The 19,628-nt window shown below is 43.1% G+C and overlaps 1 protein-coding gene across 1 annotated transcript; it reads right to left on the bottom strand.

Moving 5' to 3' along the window:
* Positions 1-16,064: 16,064 nt before the first annotated feature.
* LOC149630974 (uncharacterized) lies at positions 16,065-19,426 on the bottom strand. Its single transcript, XM_089851163.1, has 3 exons — positions 18,866-19,426; positions 17,876-18,776; positions 16,065-16,172 (listed from the first exon to the last, which is right to left on the bottom strand). The coding sequence occupies exons 2-3, from the start codon at positions 18,167-18,169 to the stop codon at positions 16,065-16,067; spliced, it is 402 nt and encodes a 133-aa protein (XP_089707289.1). The 5' UTR covers positions 18,170-18,776; positions 18,866-19,426.
* Between the last annotated feature and the right edge of the window lie 202 nt (positions 19,427-19,628).

The raw sequence follows: 19,628 nt of genomic DNA, 5'->3' as shown, positions 1-19,628 counted from the left end.
ATTCACACGTCGCGTACATTTTACCACCTTACCCTCACGCGAATTTTCATATCTTCGATCGCGATGACATCATCACCGCTCAAGGAGAAGATCCGGTTATTCGTGCAATCATAGAACAATTGCGACAAGAAAATCCTCCGGACAACGCAGATTACGAAATGGTAAACAACCTCGTATACCGCAAAGCGTCAGGAGTTCGTCCAGCGCGAGTTTATCTACCACAATCTCTCAGAAGAGAAGCTTTGAGGCTCTTACATGATCATCCTCTATCTGCCCACAGAGGAAAATACAAAACAAGAGAAAAAGTAGGACACAGATATTCGTGGCCCGATCTTGACAAAGACGTCACAAAATACGTCAGAGAATGCGTCCTTTGCCAACAGTACAAGATCAGTAACCGTAGGACACCTGGTCTTATGATATCTACAGTTCCGACTGGACCCTTCGACAAAATAGGAGTCGATATCATGGGACCCTTTCCGGTCAGCAGCAGAGGATACCGATTTCTTCTTGTCTTTACAGATTACATGACCAAATTCGTGGAACTAGTCCCATTAAAAAGAATAACAGCCGACGCATGCGCCCTCGCATTAAAGAACTTTGTATGTCGATGGGGAGCTCCGAAACAAATCCTTAGCGACAGAGGAACTCAGTTCGTGTCCTCACTATGGCGCAATACGTGCAAATTATTCAACATTGGACCAATTCATACATCGCCATACCACCCTCAGTCGAACATCACGGAGCGGGTGAACCGAGTCCTTGGAGAAACCATCTCCATATACGTTGAAAATAATCACCGAACGTGGGATGAAACTCTGAACGCCCTTGCGTTCGCGATAAACTCAGCGCCCCATGAAACGACCAAAAGATCTCCCTTCTATTTAAACATGGGACGAGAACCAAGACTCCCATGGGACATCGACATAGGGATGCCCATCGAGGAATTTGAAGATCGTTCGGAGACCTTGAAGACCTTAAAGGATCAATGGAAATTAACCAAGACTTTCTCTATGACCTCAGACGAGAAGATCTAGAATTCGACATTGGGACCATCGTTTGGAAATTGACTCATCCCCTGTCTAACGCTAACTTGGGACGAATGGCCAAATTATGTCCAAAGTGGACAGGTCCCTACAAGATCATCGAAAAGAGGAGTCCGCTAGTCTATGTCCTAGAAGACATGACCTCGGGACAAAAGACCGGCCCAATTAATATGTCTCAACTCAAATTGTACCAAACTCCTGAAGTACCGTTAGAGGGAATCGAAGGGACGCCTTCTCCAGGAGAAGAGTCGGGACAACCAGCCGAAATTGACACAACCACTGAAGCCCCTATCCAGAGAAATGAAAACCCACAACCCGAAGCAGTTACCTCCCCACGGAGACCCAGAGCGCCAGCTCCAGAAAGAGTACCACCTCCAATTGTAACGCAAGAAGACCAAACCGCGGAACTCATTCAGGAAAATGAAAATACTGTCCCGAAGGAACCTTTTCCTCCAGTAAAAGAAATCAACACGCCACCTCCGGAAGGAACACTTCCCCAAGAAGTACCCCAGGAAAGACCCCAACCTTCCTTTGAATCCTTCGAGGAAGTTGTTGAAATGATTGGACCTTTTCGATTTGTGGACAAGATTCCGAAAACGAGATCGAAAGAACCTAAAACGCCAACGGAAGAAGTCCGTCGAACGGAAGAAGGTCAGAAGAAGATCGTCAGTCCGATAGTAACACACCCGGAAGCCACACCACTGACCCCTGAACCCCAAGTTCCAGTGGAAGCTTCAAGACTTGAGAGAGAAAAGAGAGACCACCCGACTACAACAACAACCGAAGACATTAAACCTAAGAAAAAGATTCTTCGAAAATTGAGTACTTCAACGGATGTCGACAGAATAACAGAACCGGAACAGGAAAAGAGAGGTCTTACAACCCCTTTGTCCGTCGCTCAGGAACCAACTCCAAGACCTACGCGGAACACGGCGAGTAGCAGTATCGCAAGTGACGAGCCAGAGATCCTCGATCTCCGCAAAAGAAGTCACCCGACTACCACGTCTTCCGTCAGGAGAAGGAGAAAGAAACCGTTGCGAAAAGTATCGAGCAGAAACGTTACGACATCAAAAGAATCGTCCCTCTCGCGTCCCCAAGCTGAAAGACGAAGAGAACTGCGTCTGCCAGACCAACTCAGTTCGTCTTCAGAAGATATAGACCGGACGGAAGACAGACAACAACGACGGAAGCGCATGAGAGCTACGACAACGACAAGCTCGTCGACAAAACCTTTGAAGAAAACGCCGAAACTCCATACCCTATCAACTAGTCCCGAAGGTGAACCCCCTCGAACGACAAACGAAGAAATTTTGACATCGCCGTCAGCCGCGAGCCAAAACCCTTTAGTTCCCCTGGACGAACTGTCAGAATCCACAAGTACTGGAGAAGATATTCACTCTCCCGACACTCCGGCTATAGCAGAACAGTTCCCCACAAACAATGAAAAACCTTTCAAGAAAGGATGGGTTCGCGAGCTGTGTTATAGACACACCGTACAACCCGGCAAAGTAGACCTAGATATATACTATTATCCACCGGGAGGAAAGAAGCGCAGGAAACGCTCGACAAATGAAGTGGCTCAGTACCTACGCATTTACAACATTACGGACTTAGACCCAATAGACTTCTGTTTCAAGCGAAAACCCATTGCAAAACCACCTTGGGAAAGAGTTCGACTAGCTCACCCGAGACGGTTGGCGCCCACAGCCGTTTAACTAGCACAACGTGTTCCTACCATTGCGATTCGTCACGCTCGATCCCAATGGGAACCCGTCTTATATCCCTATGGGACTCTTTTCTAATTCTTTTCTTTTTTGATGGCTACTCCTCCGCTGTATTAGAGATTGGCTCCTCGTAGACAACGCGGCCGAATGTCCACGGTTTCACCTGAGGATTTCCTATTACGTCCAATCCCCAGAGAGCATCCAATTGTTTCATTCCCTGTCGCCCACTCGTTCGGCCCACTTTCCCGCGAGGAAGAACCGACGCCCGACGAACAAGTCCGCCCTCCTCGGATCGCGCCTCCGGTTCCGGAACCAGACATACTGATTTTACACGACGAAAACGAGGATCTGGGACACGACCCTCAGCAAGGCCCCGTTCGCCCTGACCCAACGGGCTCGGACAGATACCCCCCACGCCCTCGTCAATTTTCCTGCCGGACGTGCTCCCAGGCCAAGACGGGCCAAGACAAGATCAAGCGGCCGCTGCCGAAGAGATCCCAAGGCGCACATTAGACGAAATAATGTTGGAGATCGCCCTCCTCTATCCGGCGCCATGGCCTGTGGTTCCCCGAGTGGATCTTTCGATTCCACAGGAGGCCGAACCACTTCAACCAGACCTCGCCAATACAACCCCCAAGGTTGTTGCCCAGGATCCCGAAAATTTTCCCCCTCTCGCTGACGTCCCACCACAGGACCCGCCTATAGTGGACGCCCCACGACCCCTCACGCCTGAACCAGTGCAAGAACCTGAGCTCGAGCAGGAACCTGACCTCGTCGATGCAGATGTCCCACGGCCGCCAAATCCATTTCCGCTCCGATCTCAAGCATACCGTGAATTCGAGGACTATGGTCCCCTTCCCATCTTACAGGACAGGCTGTACCAATTCGATGACTATGATAAACTGTTCCTCGAGGAGCTACCATATCTCCAGGAACCCCCGAAAGATCGGGACCTGTTCCCCGTTGCTTGGGAGGGGATCCCCAACGGCATCGCCGTCCGCCTTTATCCAATTCATCCGGACGGGTATCCCATCTTACGCCGCCCCAGCGCGACTTACGTATGCCAAACATGCGCAGCAGTCGGACGTCATTTTTCTTCGCTCTGCCCCCGGAAGTTCATACTATGGGACCGACATCATGGAAACATGAAAACACGAATACACCCCGATTGAACATTCGACTTATATCCATGACGTGCCTTTTTTTGTTTTGTTATTTCCCCGCTATCCTTTTCTCTTCCTATTTCCCTGCTTTCTTCTCCATCTTCTCCTTCTTTTCCGAGGGGGTGCATGCAGCGGCCTCACCTCTGAAGCCGTTGCAGACGATGTTGGAGGGCTGAGCACCCTGGTCCACTTTTGGGACTATGTTCAGCCCGCCAACATCTAAGCTCCTCCTCCTTTCCTATCCCATCCAAAAACCCCTGTTCCCAAACTCAAACCGAGACGAGAAGGAACGCCGGTTTGTTTTAATAAGTCAGTTCACTTTTGGTTTCCGAACAGTAAGTTCGCTTTTGTTTTCTGCGGGTTAGTTCCGTTTTTGTTCTTGAACGAAGTTAGTTCGTGTTCGTTTTCGCGGGACCAGGCACGGGTCCGTTTAGGTCTAAAAGAATTTCGCGAACGAAATTATTAATATTCTGCGTGACATCGCGCCTCCAATCTTGGATCTCACTTAAATATTTTCAAAGTAAATATCGTTTCGATTTAATAAAGAATTTGTTCAAAAGATCAACCACAAGGTATGTTTTATTTTCCTCTGGTTTAAATTCCCTTATGGGACGATAGTGACGATTTGAGTTAGGCCTACATAACTCCCCTCGCTATCGGACATTAGGGACTTGTATCGCGTAACCCCCTCACGACCGGCCAAATTAGCTTTCCCGGGGCGAAGCGTTACAGTTGTAAAAGAGTATATACAGAAAAAGCTGTCGTTCGAGATAGGGAGTTGCCTATCCTATAGCGTGAAAACAAATTCCCTCACCCGCATTCTTTATCCATGGTCACACTATCAGCTTCTAAAAAAGGATCCGTACCTTTGAGGGCAGAGCAATTTCTAATAAAATGCCCTGCTTTTTTGCATAAATAGCAAATTCGCGGACGCCCCCCACGTTTACCGCGACCGCCTCGACCACCACGACCGCCGCCATCGCTATTATTATTCGTAACGTAAACGTTCCCGTTATTTTCCAGCTGTCCATTTTATTAGCCTTGGCCGGTTAAGAAGGAATTAAAGAAAAAATCACAATTAACGTTAGAAAGTCGTGGAGCGCGTGATCGAGTCATTCGAGTAAGCTATGCACTGATAGTGTAAAATGAAAGTGAGGAATAATCATAATCATAATATATAAAATTTTAAATATTTATGTAAATGCTGAGCTACATAAAGGAGCCGCCCTGTTTCTAAAGGGTGTATACATACGGCAAAAATTAAACCTGTAACCAACTTTGCACACTCCAGTGGACAATGGCCCATAAATGTTCCTGTGCTTATTTTCGGCCCTGTACTGTACAAAAATTTACCTCTTTAACTAAGCCTATTTTTATATTAAGCGCCTCGTTTTCGGACGCCTTTTGGTACGTATTGAATTCTCCTACTTGATTTTCTCCGCTACTACTAAGACTTACAATTAATTTCATTTCTAATTGATCTTTTATTGGCTAATAACTTTTATTAGTTCCATTACTTTACAACGTCTGTATTAAATTATTTACATTTTTTCTCTTGTTTAATTTTTATTCTTTTTTCCCTTCACGTTAAGCCTACTACTTTTTATTACATTTTACATTTCACTGTATGTTCTTTTTATTTAAGAGTGTATATAATTGTACTTCTTTGTGGTTCCAAAGTGTTTTTTATGCAACGCTTTATTGGATAGCTTTGTGGTTCCAAAGCGTTTTTTGTGCAACGCTTTATTGGATAGCTTTGTGGTTCCAAAGCGTTCTTTGTGCAACGCTTTATTGGATAGCTTTGTGGTTCCAAAGCGTTCTTTGTGCAACGCTATATTGGATTTTTTGTGGTTCCAAAAAGCGTTCTTTGTGGAACGCTTTATTGTATTTCTTTCCGGATCAAAGGTGTTCTTTGTGCAAGAGCTACTTCGGGTTCTTTGCAAACACAAGTTGAAAATTGCTGTGTGGAATTAAGATCTGTTTCAAAAATACAGAACTGTGTTATATTTCTTTACGAATATTCGAAATGGTTTCTCGAGAAGAACAAAAGAAAATATATATGCGCTTAGTAATGCAAAAAAGAAGAGCGGAAACCAGGTTAAAATCGCAAGTTCAGAGTAAATCATTGAAACATGATAAAACTAACAAACTTAAGTGTAAACAGTACTATGTTAAAAACAAGGCGTTGTTTAAGAGTAATAGTGCAAAAAACTATGTGGAGCGTAAATCTCTACTTGAGACAGGGAAAAAACCTAAGAGAACTATGCCGCCAGGTGGAGACGCTAATTTGCGCTCAAAAAATAGTAAACCAACTAAACGGGATAAATTTGTCTTTGCGAAAAGACTCCTTAATGCGGGGATTTTCAAGACGAAAAACAAGAACTTTATAGCCGAAAGTTACAAACGGTTTCTAGTCACACGTTTAACTGAAAAGCTGGCAGTGTCTTTTGACGTTGAGACTAGTATAAGATGCACCAAATTTGTCTCTTACAAGCTAAAATGCCAATTGTTAGCTGGTAAAATATTGCATTTGAAAAGGCAAATGCATTCGGCATACCACGCCCAACTACCAGGGAAGGTTAGCGAATTTAAGGATTTTGTCAAAAAAATCAAACAAATTGGGTCAGTCACTTGTGACAATTTGACGGAAGTTAGGGGTGGGAAAAGGCTTCACAATAGGCTAAAAGAAGCCTATTTTCATGAAATTACCTATTATGCAATTGGGAATAATGGCAGAATATTGAAAAATGACGAAGAGTCACGCTATACCAAAATTTTTAAAATGAATTCTGATGGTAGTGTACGAAAACTTCTGAGAGAACGTGCTTCCAATTCGACTGAAGAACTATTTGTTGATGAAATGGGAAATTTCGTTAAAATAAGCAACAATGACAAAACTCATGACATTGAACGAGTCTTACAAATTAATGAGTCGTGGGTTGTTACGAATCTTTTTAACAATGTTGAGAATGAGGAGAAGAACCCCAAAGCAAATTTAGTGATCAATGAAGGTGGGTTCATTGAAACCCAACCCAAAACTTTTTATTGGGAATGCAATCATATTTGTAAAGTTAGAAATCAAGCCATTTCAAAAGTACTAGCTTTCGTAAACACAGTTGCGACTTCCAATGAAAAATTTTTGACTAAAATTTTTGAGTCAGATTTGGACCTTTGCGAATTAAGAAAACAATTTTACGCAAAATCAAACGTGTCTATACCACCAGATGGGGACGAAATAGTCGTGAAAATAGTTCCGTTTCTAGGACACACTGCTTACTGCACTGATACCGAAGAGTGCCAAAATCAATTGCGTTCTTTCGCTGAACTCGCTCCTCATTATTCCGGAATTAGAACTGTTCTGAATAATATTTATCACGTCAAAGCATTGCTCAACGCTTTAACTAAAATTTCAACTGAAATTGAACGTGGTGATTACGAGTCTCTGACAAAAGTCATGGCGGAATTGAGAAAAATCCTTGTCACACGTGGAAAAAATTTGAATAAGGAACAAAACGATGCTCCTACAGGAAGCGTTAACGCTCCTCGGCCGAGTCTCGGTGAAAGTGAAATCTTGAGTCTTTACGAGAACAGACTGTCATGACGACAACAATTTCGCGGAAGTTAAAGGGTATGATTGTAATCGGGTTATGGCTTCGATGCTTTCTTTCTTTTAGTTATGATGAATTCCACGAAAATGATTACACTCAAGTCAAAATATCAAGAAATGAACTAATGATTTTGACCTTGTTAGTATCATAAATAATCGGTTGAACATTAAACCATGGAAGAGGGAACTATACTGGAATAGCAAATAGGATACCTCTAGCGCGGGTGGTACGTACTCAACCGTGGGACCAAGTTTGGTTTAACGTACTACTTTAGTGGCGCCTAGTGGAGATATTTATTTAGATTTCGTCTGCTCTTTACGTTAAAATAGGTGTGGCTGTTTTGCGACCTGTAGGGCATCGCGCAACCTTGGCGCAACGGTTTTAAAATGGGAAAATATTGTTGTTTAGAAACTTGTAAAAGCGATTATAGATATCATAAAGATAGAAAGTTTTACGCTCTACCTAAGCCAGGAAAAAATAATTCTAATTTAGAACTGAGTAAAATATGGGTTTCGAGAATCAATCGAAAATCGATTACTGTGTGGAATTTGAAAAAACATCATTACGTTTGCAATTTGCATTTTGTTGATAAGAAAGGACCAACGCAAGAAAATCGGTATCCTCCCAATGGACCGAATTCCCAATGAACCGAAATCCCATTCAACCGAAATACGCCAAACTGGATAAGAAACTAGCGGAACGGCGGGTTTTCGAACCACTGGGATTTGCGTAAGATAAGGAGATATCATCGATTCGAATGCAACGGGGTGACGTTGATTTAGGACAGGGTTAGGTTAGGTTAGGTTAGTAATATTTTATAAATCATTTAACAATGCTACGCCTTTTCCAAAATATTGATGTTTAGCTTCATTGACTTCTCAAAATAATATGCCTTTTCCAAGACATTACTGTTTTGTTATGTTAGGTTAGGTTAGGTTAGGTTTGCTTTGGTTTGCTTTGGTTAGGTTAGGTTAGGTTAGGTTTGGTTAGGTTAGGTTAGGTTAATAATATTTTATAAATCATTTAACAATGCTACGCCTTTTCCAGAATATTGGTGTTTAGCTTCATTGACTTCTCAAATAATATGCCTTTTCCAAAACATTACTGTTTTGTTATGTTAGGTTAGGTTAGGTTTGGTTAGGTTAGGTTTGGTTAGGTTTGGTTAGGTTAGGTTAATAATATTTTATAAATCATTTAACAATGCTACGCCTTTTCCAGAATATTGATGTTTAGCTTCATGGACTTCTCAAATAATATGCCTTTTCCAAAACATTACTGTTTTGTTATGTTAGGTTAGGTTAGGTTAGATTAGGTTTGCTTTGGTTAGGTTAGGTTAGGTTAGGTTAGGTTAGGTTTGCTTTGGTTAGGTTAGGTTTGGTTAGGTTAGGTTAATAATATTTTATAAATCATTTAACAATGCTACGCCTTTTCCAGAATATTGATGTTTAGCTTCATTGACTTCTCAAATAATATGCCTTTTCCAAAACATTACTGTTTTGTTATGTTAGGTTAGGTTTGGTTTGGTTAGGTTAGGTTTGGTTTGGTTTGGTTTGGTTAGGTTTGGTTAGGTTTGGTTAGGTTAGGTTAGGTTTGGTTAGGTTAGATTAGGTTTGCTTTGGTTAGGTTAGGTTAGGTTAGGTTAGGTTAGGTTTGCTTTGGTTAGGTTAGGTTTGGTTAGGTTAGGTTAATAATATTTTATAAATCATTTAACAATGCTACGCCTTTTCCAGAATATTGATGTTTAGCTTCATTGACTTCTCAAATAATATGCCTTTTCCAAAACATTACTGTTTTGTTATGTTAGGTTAGGTTTGGTTTGCTTTGGTTAGGTTAGGTTAGGTTAGGTTTGGTTAGTTTTGGTTAGGTTAGGTTAGGTTAGGTTGAGCGACGTAAAAGTTTCGTACTTTTCATGAAAATACCATTGGAAAATTACTTTAGAACACTATTCAATTTGAAACAACCAAGTTGAAATAAACAGAGAAAAAATTATTAGACTTTTTATTCAAGTTAAAGCGTTTTGTAATTTTAAGTAACATTAAAGAAAATGTTACGGTTTACGGCTTATTTTAGCTTTCCTTTAAATTAACATAAGTCTTTAAAACCGATTCTACGGTTAACTCATTGCTACTTCGTTTTAATCGGAGATTACTAGGCAGTGTACACTAACGTTAAGTGCCGCCATTCATGGCTATCTCCACTTTTCGTAAACCGCCCAAGGTGCGGGATTTCGGTCCAATGGGACCTCCCTTCTTTAGTTTCGGTTGAATGGGATTTCGGTCCAATGGGAGGGAATCAGAAAATCCATACCCATCCGCTTTACATGATCAGGAAGAAGCCAAAGAGCGAGCACCTTTCTTTCAACTTTCTGTAAACAAAAATGGAAAGAGTTACTCCGCTTACTCAAGTGACCAAATTATTGAACCTGCTCATTCAACTATGACGGAAGTACTGGAGTTAGTAAGAATATTTTTATATTATCTAGGCTATTTTCATGAGATGGAAAACCAACGGTGATAGTTTCTTTTCAAAATATTTCTCTCCAGGATAAAACCAGAAATGAAATCACACCAATCACCATTGATGAAATACTTCAAGACACAGTTCAAGCTATCAGCACTCGCGCAAATCCCACGGAGTTAAATTTTAAAGACTTCAAGGCTCAATTATTAGAGCACCAAACATCCTGTACATTTATTTGGGCAGTTTCCTGTGAAACTAATACCTTTACCCTTTCGAAAAAAAGTGAAGGTGTCGTAACAATCCAAATAGACATTTCTGAGGCAATGGGAATCAAGATTTTTATATTTTACAAAGAACTAGACACGAATCACTAACTCCTGGCTTCCCATGGATCTTACATATCAACTTTTGAAAGGTTTCTCAATTTGTTAGATCAGTTAGATTTGAATTGGAGTGCCTGTTGGGGTGTTACATCAAACATCTTTCAGCCACATTTTCATACAAATATTCGTATGGCTCATTACTCTCACAAGGGTCACTATTTTATGACCATACTGCTGCTAGACCTAGGGCGTGTATTCTGGTTCGGAGGGATCTTTGCTGTATCTCTCTACCGCTGTACACGTCCCAGGACACGGCGGCCGTGAAGCTAGTCCTGGCCACTGGGAATGCCAAGTTGACTATCACGGCCGCCTCTGCTTACTTTGCCCACGACGCGGACTCTCTCCCGACAATTGAGGTGATCAATTTGGTCGATCAATGTGAAAGGAGAGGGGACAAACTAATCATTGGCTGCGACGCCAACGCTCATCACATCACGTGGGGCAGTTCTGACTGCAACAGGAGAGGTGATGATTTACTAGAATATTTAGTTGGTTGTAAACTCCATATTCTTAATCAAAACAATGAACCCACTTTTGTTACTTCTAATAGAAGGGAGGTCATTGACCTCACGCTAGCCACGGAAAACCTCGCGTCTTCCGTGTCTAACTGGCATGTGTCTACTGAGCCGTCTCTGTCGGATCATAGGCACATCTGCTTTACTGTCGCGACTACCTCTGTCCCGGCGGGGACGGAGGTACGCAATCCAAAACGGACCAATTGGACCGGCTATAAGGAAGACCTTATCCTACGCTACGGAGATGGTCACACCCCTAAACTCACTTCACCTTACGAACTTGATAGGGCTGCTGGTGACTTAGAGAGCTCTATCATTGAGTCGTTTCACCGGAACTGCCCACTCAAGACCGTTAACCGCTCGAGGCTTGTCCCTTGGTGGAATGCGGATCTCAGCCGGCTTCGGAAATACACGCGCAGGCTCTTCAACAAAGCCAAGCGCACGGGAGACTGGACTGGATACAGGCAGTCCCTTAATACCTACAACAGGGCCATTAGAGCTGCTAAGAAGGACTCTTGGCGGACCTTCTGTGAGCAAGTCTCCAATGTCCCTGCCACGGCTAGGGTCATGAAGATCCTAGCGCACGACAACACACATCGTCTTAACACTATTAAGTTGCAGGAGGGTGTGTACACTAAGTCTGGGGCTGAGACTCTCAAGCATATGCTGGAGGTCCACTTCCCTGACTCCACTCCAATCAATCCAACAAGCCCTGACTCTCTATACCCTGTTCTGCACAGGGCGAAGAGAGAGGACTGGCTTGTAGCCAGGCAGGTTGTTACGATTCCCAAGCTTCGTTGGGCTGTCAACTGTTTTGAGCCCTACAAGTCTCCGGGACCCGATGGGGTCTTCCCTCGGCTTTTGCAGGAGGGCTTAGACCACATCGCCTCTCCGTTATGCAAAATCTATAGACTTTGCATTGCTCTCGGTCACATACCTTGTGATTGGAAGCGATCTAGGGTCATCTTTATTCCCAAGCCCGGGAAGGTTTCCTACCTCGAGGCGAAGGCATTTAGGCCCATATGCCTGACCTCCTTCTTCCTCAAAATCCTGGAGAAGCTGGTGGACAGGTACATTAGAGACGAGGTACTTTCGGTAACTCCTCTCTCTTCTTCACAATTTGCTTACCAAAAAGGTAAATCAACTGAGACGGCCCTTCACGGCCTCACGAATTGCCTGGACAGGGCATTCGAGTTTCAGGAAATTTCACTGGCCGTCTTCCTCGATATTGAGGGGGCCTTTGACAAGGTCTCTAGCTCGGTTATTACTGAAGCTGTTAAGAGATTTGGCATCAGCGACACTCTTGGCCGCTGGATCAAGTCCATGCTTACCGACCGCGAGGTGTCGGCGTCCCTCCTTGGGGACTCTCTAGGGGTGACTACCAGCCGGGGCTGCCCTCAGGGTGGAGTGCTCTCCCCCCTGTTGTGGTGCCTGGTGGTGGACGAACTCTTGGAGAGACTCGGGGGTGCTGGGGGCTGTAGCTGCTTCGGGTATGCGGACGATGTAGCAATAGTCTTTACCGGGAAGTTCCCGGATACTGTCACCACACTTATGAGATCTGCTCTCTCTAGCGTGGAGCAATGGTGTCAGGCGGTTAACCTTTCCGTTAATCCTGATAAAACTGTCCTTGTTCCGTTTACGAGGAAGAATACTAAGGATCTGTTCAATGATATCTCCTTCTTTGGCCAGGTCCTGACAAAGTCCTCCGAGGTGAAATACCTGGGGGTGACCTTTGACTGCAGACTCACATGGAAGCCGCATCTTGATCGGTGTATCAAGAAGGCCAAGATGCTTTTCTGGAGGACCAGGAGCTCAGTCGGCCAGACTTGGGGCCTCAACCCCAAGGCTGTACACTGGCTCTATACTGGGATCATCAGACCCATACTATCTTACGGGGCACTTGTCTGGTGGACAAGGGTCCGGCTGAAGACGGTGCAGGCTGCCCTGCGCAAGCTTCAAAGGCTTGCCTGCATTGGTGTTACAGGGGCCATGAGATCGACCCCAACTGCTTCCCTGGAGGTGCTTCTTGACATGCTACCTCTTCATCTTTTCATTGAGGAGGAGGCTGTCATGGGGGCCTACAGGCTCCACATTAATGGCTGTTGGGTTCCAAGACTTTGGGATTACAGCCATACGAAGCTCTTTCGGGAGTACGCTGCACTTGAGCCGTCGTTAACGATGTGCTCTGACAAAACCGTTACCAGCTTTGATTTCACTAAGCCATTCAGCATCCACTTTCCCAGTCGGGCCGAGTGGACTAACCTGCTGCCTCTTGGCACTGGGGGTGAAACTATTTGGTTCACCGATGGTTCCAAGACTGATTCCGGCGCTGGCGCCGGCTATTACTGCCAAACTACAAGGGTCGGTTTTTCTGCTTGCCTGGGCACCTTTGCTAGTGTGTTCCAAGCGGAAATTGCCGCGATCTGTTATTGCGCAGACTACTGCATTAACAAAGGGTATAACGGACGGACTGTGAGGATCTATTCTGACAGTCAGGCCGCCCTGAATGCGCTGGACCAGTGTCAGATTACCTCTCAACTGGTGCGTAGCTGCCTTGATCTGCTAGCGCAACTGGCGTCCTGCAACAGGGTTCTGTTGTACTGGGTGCCAGGGCATAGCGGTTATTATGGCAATGAGCAAGCCGATAGATTTGCGAAAAGGGGCGCGGAGGCCAAGCTCTTGGGGCCGGAGCCGGCCGTCCCCATCCCCTACGGGCATGTCAAACGGAGTCTGCATGACAGGATGACTGTCATACAAAACCAGCTCTGGCATGACATGGATGGCCAGAGACAGACAAAACAGTTAGTCAATGGTCCCTGCAGGTCTCGTGCTAGAGACCTAATTTCGCTCAGCAGATGGGATATTAGGCTGGCCACCGGTCTTCTGACCGGACACTGTCGGCTAAATAGGCACCTCCATCTGATGGGTCTTGCTGACGACCCCCTCTGCAGGTCGTGCCAGGAGAAGGAAGAAACATCCGCTCACGTACTTTGCAAGTGCGACTTCTTCGCCTCGCTTAGACTAGAACATTTTGATTCACACACTGTGGAGCCCTCGCGGGTCTCCTCCTTTACGGTGGAGCGAATTCTTCGCTACGCTGCGGCTACGGGCCTCTTCAAGGCCTGAGTATGAGGTTGCACAATATGCCTTTGGCATCGGTGCTAGGGCGTGAGCCCCGCCTCATCAACAATAATAATAATAATACTCTCACAAATCTAACAGCCTTCGTTCAAATAATTGTGAATATTTAATCTATAAGAAAAAGAAAAACCATTGCCAAAAATGTAATTTATTGCAAATAATTTTGATGAAACGAGTTAAGCGCAAAAACGCCAGAACTGTTTTCCCAAAACCAACAAATCTAAAAACTTTAAATTCTCAAGACGTCAGAATTAGATACGCCGCTCTAAAGGTTAAAAACAAAGTGCTATACAGGAAAAATAAGTCATTGTTAGCCAAAATTCATAAATCAATTGAGAAGGATGGGGTAGAAGTAATTCAGGAAGAAAGCAAAGAAATGCAATAGTCAATTGAGCGTAATCCTTTTGAAATTCCTGGAAAATTTCAAAGATTCTTTTTACAACAACAACTTCGCTTGGCCAATGCTAAAAGCAGTAGACCCAAAAAGTGGCACCGTGCTATAATACACTGGTGTATGTACATAAAGAGCAAATTAGCTAGCACTTATAAAACTTTGAGGCAGGCATTTACACTTCCGACTCGAAGGACACTCTACAACTATTCCAAAGACCTTGGAACGGACAGTGGCTTTAAAAAAGAGACTATACATGAAATGAGAGAGGCCATGAAACATGAAACTCTTAGTGATCATCAGAAATGCTTTGCTCTTATGATTGAGGAGATGAGCATTAAACAAGATCTTATATACCGCGTTAGTAATGCAGAGATTGTAGGCCACATTAACTCCAACGAAAGCCAGAAGAAGATTAAAAAACTAATAGATACTATAGAGGAGGACCCTTGCAAACCACCACAATTAGCAACGCATGTCATGCAACTAATGATTAGAAGCTTGACCGGAAGTTTTAAATACCCCTACGCGTATTTTGCGTGTGATAAAATGAAAGCTGACGAGCTTTACGGCATATTATGGGAAGCGATTGAAAATATTGACTGTTGTTTGTGACAAAGCGGGAATTAATCAAAAATTAATTAAAATGTGTTGTTGCAATGTTGACAACCCTTCCGAAATTGGTTATAAGACCAAAAATTTGTATTCTAAAGGGATATATATTGTCTCAGACGTGCCACATCTAGTTTAAAATTTACGAAATGGTCTTGAATCCAGTGGGAACTCAAAAAATACAAGATTTTTAAAAAGAATGTTAAACTTTCACTATGGTCTCACGTAGAAGAGACATTTAAAAAAGACTGTGAGCTTGATTCAGGTCTTAAGCTCGCCCCTAAAATTCGTTATGATCATGTTTATCTAACATCATTTTCAAGAATGAAGGTCAGTTATGCTGTACAAGTTTTGAGCAAGACTATGGCGGTTGCAATGGAAAGACTAGTCGGGGATGACGCCTCGGAAACAATAACCTTTATTAAAATGGTGAATATTTTTTTCGACGCCGTCAACGTAAGAAATTTAACAACTGGAAAATATAAAAGGAACTGTTTTCAAGATCCGTATCGAAGCGTAGATGATTGGCGATTTAAATGGCTAAAGGAAACCTTTCTGCGATATTTTGATGATTGGGAAGAAGATGTTGAAAATTTGGTGGCACCAAAAGGGTTTGATAAATCCAAGATGTTGTTAAGTCGAGAAACCAGAGAAGGATTAAGGATTACGGTAAACTCCATTACTGAAGCGACTCAATTTCTACTCGGCAAAGGAGCTAAGTTTGTTTTCACCGAACGATTTAATCAGGATCCATTAGAACGATACTTTGGAAAGCAACGAGCAGCAAGCGGGTCAAATGACAATCCCAACCTAATGACTTACCAACAGAGCTGCCTCGAGCTCGTGAACAGTCCTAGCCGTGATTTAACTGAAGTATATATCCAGTTCCATATCTGTGAGAGCTTGCTCTACCCTTGAATTCTTTCGCGCATACCAGATTTCGATGAAAAAGATCAATATGAACAGCATGTTCAAGGCCGCGAATAGTATGAACATGAGACTGACATCATGGAAGGACGTCTTAGAGAATTTCAATCTTTGTTTTTGCTTCATATACTTTGAGCACGCATTCCCTTGCTATAGGTAACTGTTTCGGATTTGATGTCCAGTTTCCCAATAATTCATCACTCTGCAAACAGATTTTAAACCAAAACTCAATAATGCATTAGGTACATGGGTGGAAAATGAAAAGACACGATTATTGCAAAAAACCCTTTAGTTAAAACTATGTATACAGGGTGTTTCTGAAAAGTCCATCACAAATTAAGGGGCGTGTTTATGGGACCAAACTGAGCGGAAAGTACCAAAGAACATGGGGTGTACAACATTTTGTTACGGAGATATGGCCTTCCAAACATTCGCCCCTAAAACAAGGAAATATCCAAAAATGAGGAGTAACACTTAAGACCGACTAACCAGCTTGTTTAAAATTACTAGACAATTTCAATAGCCTTTAATCGAACAATTGATTTCTACCTTTACTAATCAGAAGCGTATAAATGAGTAGAAGTATGCCTACGGTGGTAATGTAAAATTAATCCCAAGTGACATGATGTTTCAAGATCTTCCCAGCACCAAGTAAAATGGTTCTGATTGAAGGGACTTTTATTAGCACAGCGTAAACAACGTTATTTTCAGGAATTAGTCCAAATGTCCACGGGCGGCATTACAAAAACGAGGCAGTCTTTCGAATGATACTTGGACATGTTGGAAGATCCCTGGCTTGTTCCTGTTATCTCAAACCGTAAAAAGCTACGCAAATCTTCATCATCACGGACAACACTAAAACCTAAAAGGACATCTCGAATGTATTTGAAAAACCCATCTCCAATTAAGGGGCGTGTTGTTTGTTTCCAACAGAGTAAACTCGCCCAGAGAACAATTACAATGCAGAGCCACGTTTCGGCGTTAATGGCCCACAAAGGTGGTCCCAAAAACAAGAACAAACTTTAATTTGTTTCGTTCAGTAAGTGTTTCATGTGTCATAGATAAAACGCCATGATTAATGCACGAAGAAAATGAATTTATTGACAAGTTTTAACATTTAATTGCAACTAGTTACAAAAATTGTTCAAAGTGTTCACCACCCGCGTTAAGGCACACATTAGCACGTCTTACAAATGATTCCCTTACACGTTGAAAAATGCCTGGAGTTTCGCGAATTGTTTGACAGCCGTGAATTATTCGTCGACGTAGCTCTTCAACATCGGGCACTTCAGTCTGATAAACTAAGTCTTTCAGGTGGCCCCAAAGAAAGAAATCACAAGGGTTCAGATCGGGTGATCGAGCAGGCCACTCCACAGGTCCACCTCGACCTAACCACCGCAAAGGGAAGGTCGCGTTAAGATAATTTCGGACCGCGATGCTGAAATGTGGTGGTGCACCATCGTGCATGAACCACATTCTGTTTACCAAACCTAAGGGTACGTCTTCGAGTAGTTCCGGTAAATCGTCCCGTAAGAACTGCAAGTAAGCCACACCGTTTAACCTGGGCTCTAGGAAATATGGCCCAATTAAATTGTCACCCACAATACCACACCACACGTTTAAACTGAATTGTACTTGGTGACTTCTAACGCAAGTTGCGTGGGGGTTTAGCTGGGACCATTGATGTTTATTATGTAAGTTAATAATACCATCCCGTGAAAAGTTAGCTTCGTCAGTAACCAACAAATCCCGTGGGAAATCGATATCGTTTACTTTAGCCAGAAACCACTGACAAAACGCCGTGCGTCGTGGGTAGTCCGCTGGATTCAAACCTTGAACTTTTTGAACATGGAAAGGATGAAACCGGTGGCTTCTGAGGATTTTCCACACGAGCGTGTGGTTTACGCCTAATCGGCGACCAACTTGTCGGGTACTTGATTCAGGCTCGTCCTCGAAAATGGTGAGAACTTCGTCTTCTACGGCCTCTGGGATGGCTCTCGCTCTAGGTTGAGGTCCAGCCGGTTGGATTCGTCCATCTTGCCTCAAACGTCTGTCCACAGCCTCGAACGTCAGTCGATTTGGTAGTCGCCTCTGCGGAAATCTTTCCTGATACAAGCGTACAGCTGCAGCGGCATTCCCCTCGGCTAGTCCATACATTAGGTGCATATCCGCATATTCGGCATTTGTGAAGAAAGGCATTGTAACAGACTTCGTTGAATTATGAGTTTAATAAAACAAACACATGTACGTGAAACCTCTTTTATTCCTTTCTTAAAAAACATAGTGCTCTGTTTTAGTGCTCTGTTTTTTAAGAATAGGCGAAGTTCTCACTATTTTCGAGGACGATCCAAAAACAAGCAGCCGCCAATTGGTTTGCTGATTAAGAAAAAACCACACGCAACTTGCGTTAGAATTCACAAAGTACAATTCAGCTTAAACGTGTGGTGTAGTATTGTGGGTGACAATTTAATTGGGCCATATTTCCTAGAGCCCAGGTTAAACGGTGTGGCTTACTTGTAGTTCTTACGGGACGATTTACCAGAACTACTCGAAGACGTACCCTTAGGTTTAATAAACAGAATGTGGTTCATGCACGATGGTGCACCACCACATTTCAGCATCGCGGTCCGAAAACTTGTCAATAACATTTTCTTCGTGCATTAATCATGGCGTTTTATCTATGACACATGAAACACTTACTGAACGAAACAAATTAAAGTTTGTTCTTTTGTTTGGGACCACCTTTGTGGGCCATTAACGCCGAAACGTGGCTCTGCATTGTAATTGTTCTCTGGGCGAGTTTACTCTGTTGGAAACAAACAACACGCCCCTTAATTGGAGATGGGTTTTTCAAATACATTCGAGATGTCCTTTTAGGTTTTCTCAAGGTCATACCTAACGTACAAGAGTGTTGTCCGTGATGATGAAGATTTGCGTAGCTTTTTACGGTTTGAGATAACAGGAACAAGCCAGGGATCTTCCAACATGTCCAAGTATCATTCGAAAGACTGCCTCGTTTTTGTAATGCCGCCCGTGGACATTTGGACTAATTCCTGAAAATAACGTTGTTTACGCTGTGCTAATAAAAGTCCCTTCAATCAGAACCATTTTACTTGGTGCTGGGAAGATCTTGAAACATCATGTCACTTGGGATTAATTTTACATTACCACCGTAGGCATACTTCTACTCATTTATACGCTTCTGATTAGTAAAGGTAGAAATCAATTGTTCGATTAAAGGCTATTGAAATTGTCTAGTAATTTTAAACAAGCTGGTTAGTCGGTCTTAAGTGTTACTCCTCATTTTTGGATATTTCCTTGTTTTAGGGGCGAATGTTTGGAAGGCCATATCTCCGTAACAAAATGTTGTACACCCCATGTTCTTTGGTACTTTCCGCTCAGTTTGGTCCCATAAACACGCCCCTTAATTTGTGATGGACTTTTCAGAAACACCCTGTATGCTTTAGGTATAATGCTTGTCACATTTCAGATTTTACATTTCTTTATAGTCATTTTAAGAAATGGTAACAACCATGTTATTCAAAAAACTAATTACACTAACTCGGGAAGCAAAGAGACCAAAGATGGCAAGTGCACACACATTTATTTAAAACTATTTTAAAGCTGAGACTTACAATTCACAAAATATATTCTAGGT

This window comes from Phalangium opilio, unplaced genomic scaffold, assembly GCF_054372755.1.
Source record: "Phalangium opilio isolate 3A_F unplaced genomic scaffold, DU_Popi_V2 ptg000101l_1, whole genome shotgun sequence".
Classification (NCBI taxonomy): Eukaryota; Metazoa; Arthropoda; class Arachnida; order Opiliones; family Phalangiidae; genus Phalangium; species Phalangium opilio.
The sequence above is the reverse complement of the archived record's forward strand: the minus strand, read 5'-3'. Positions and strand labels throughout refer to the sequence as shown.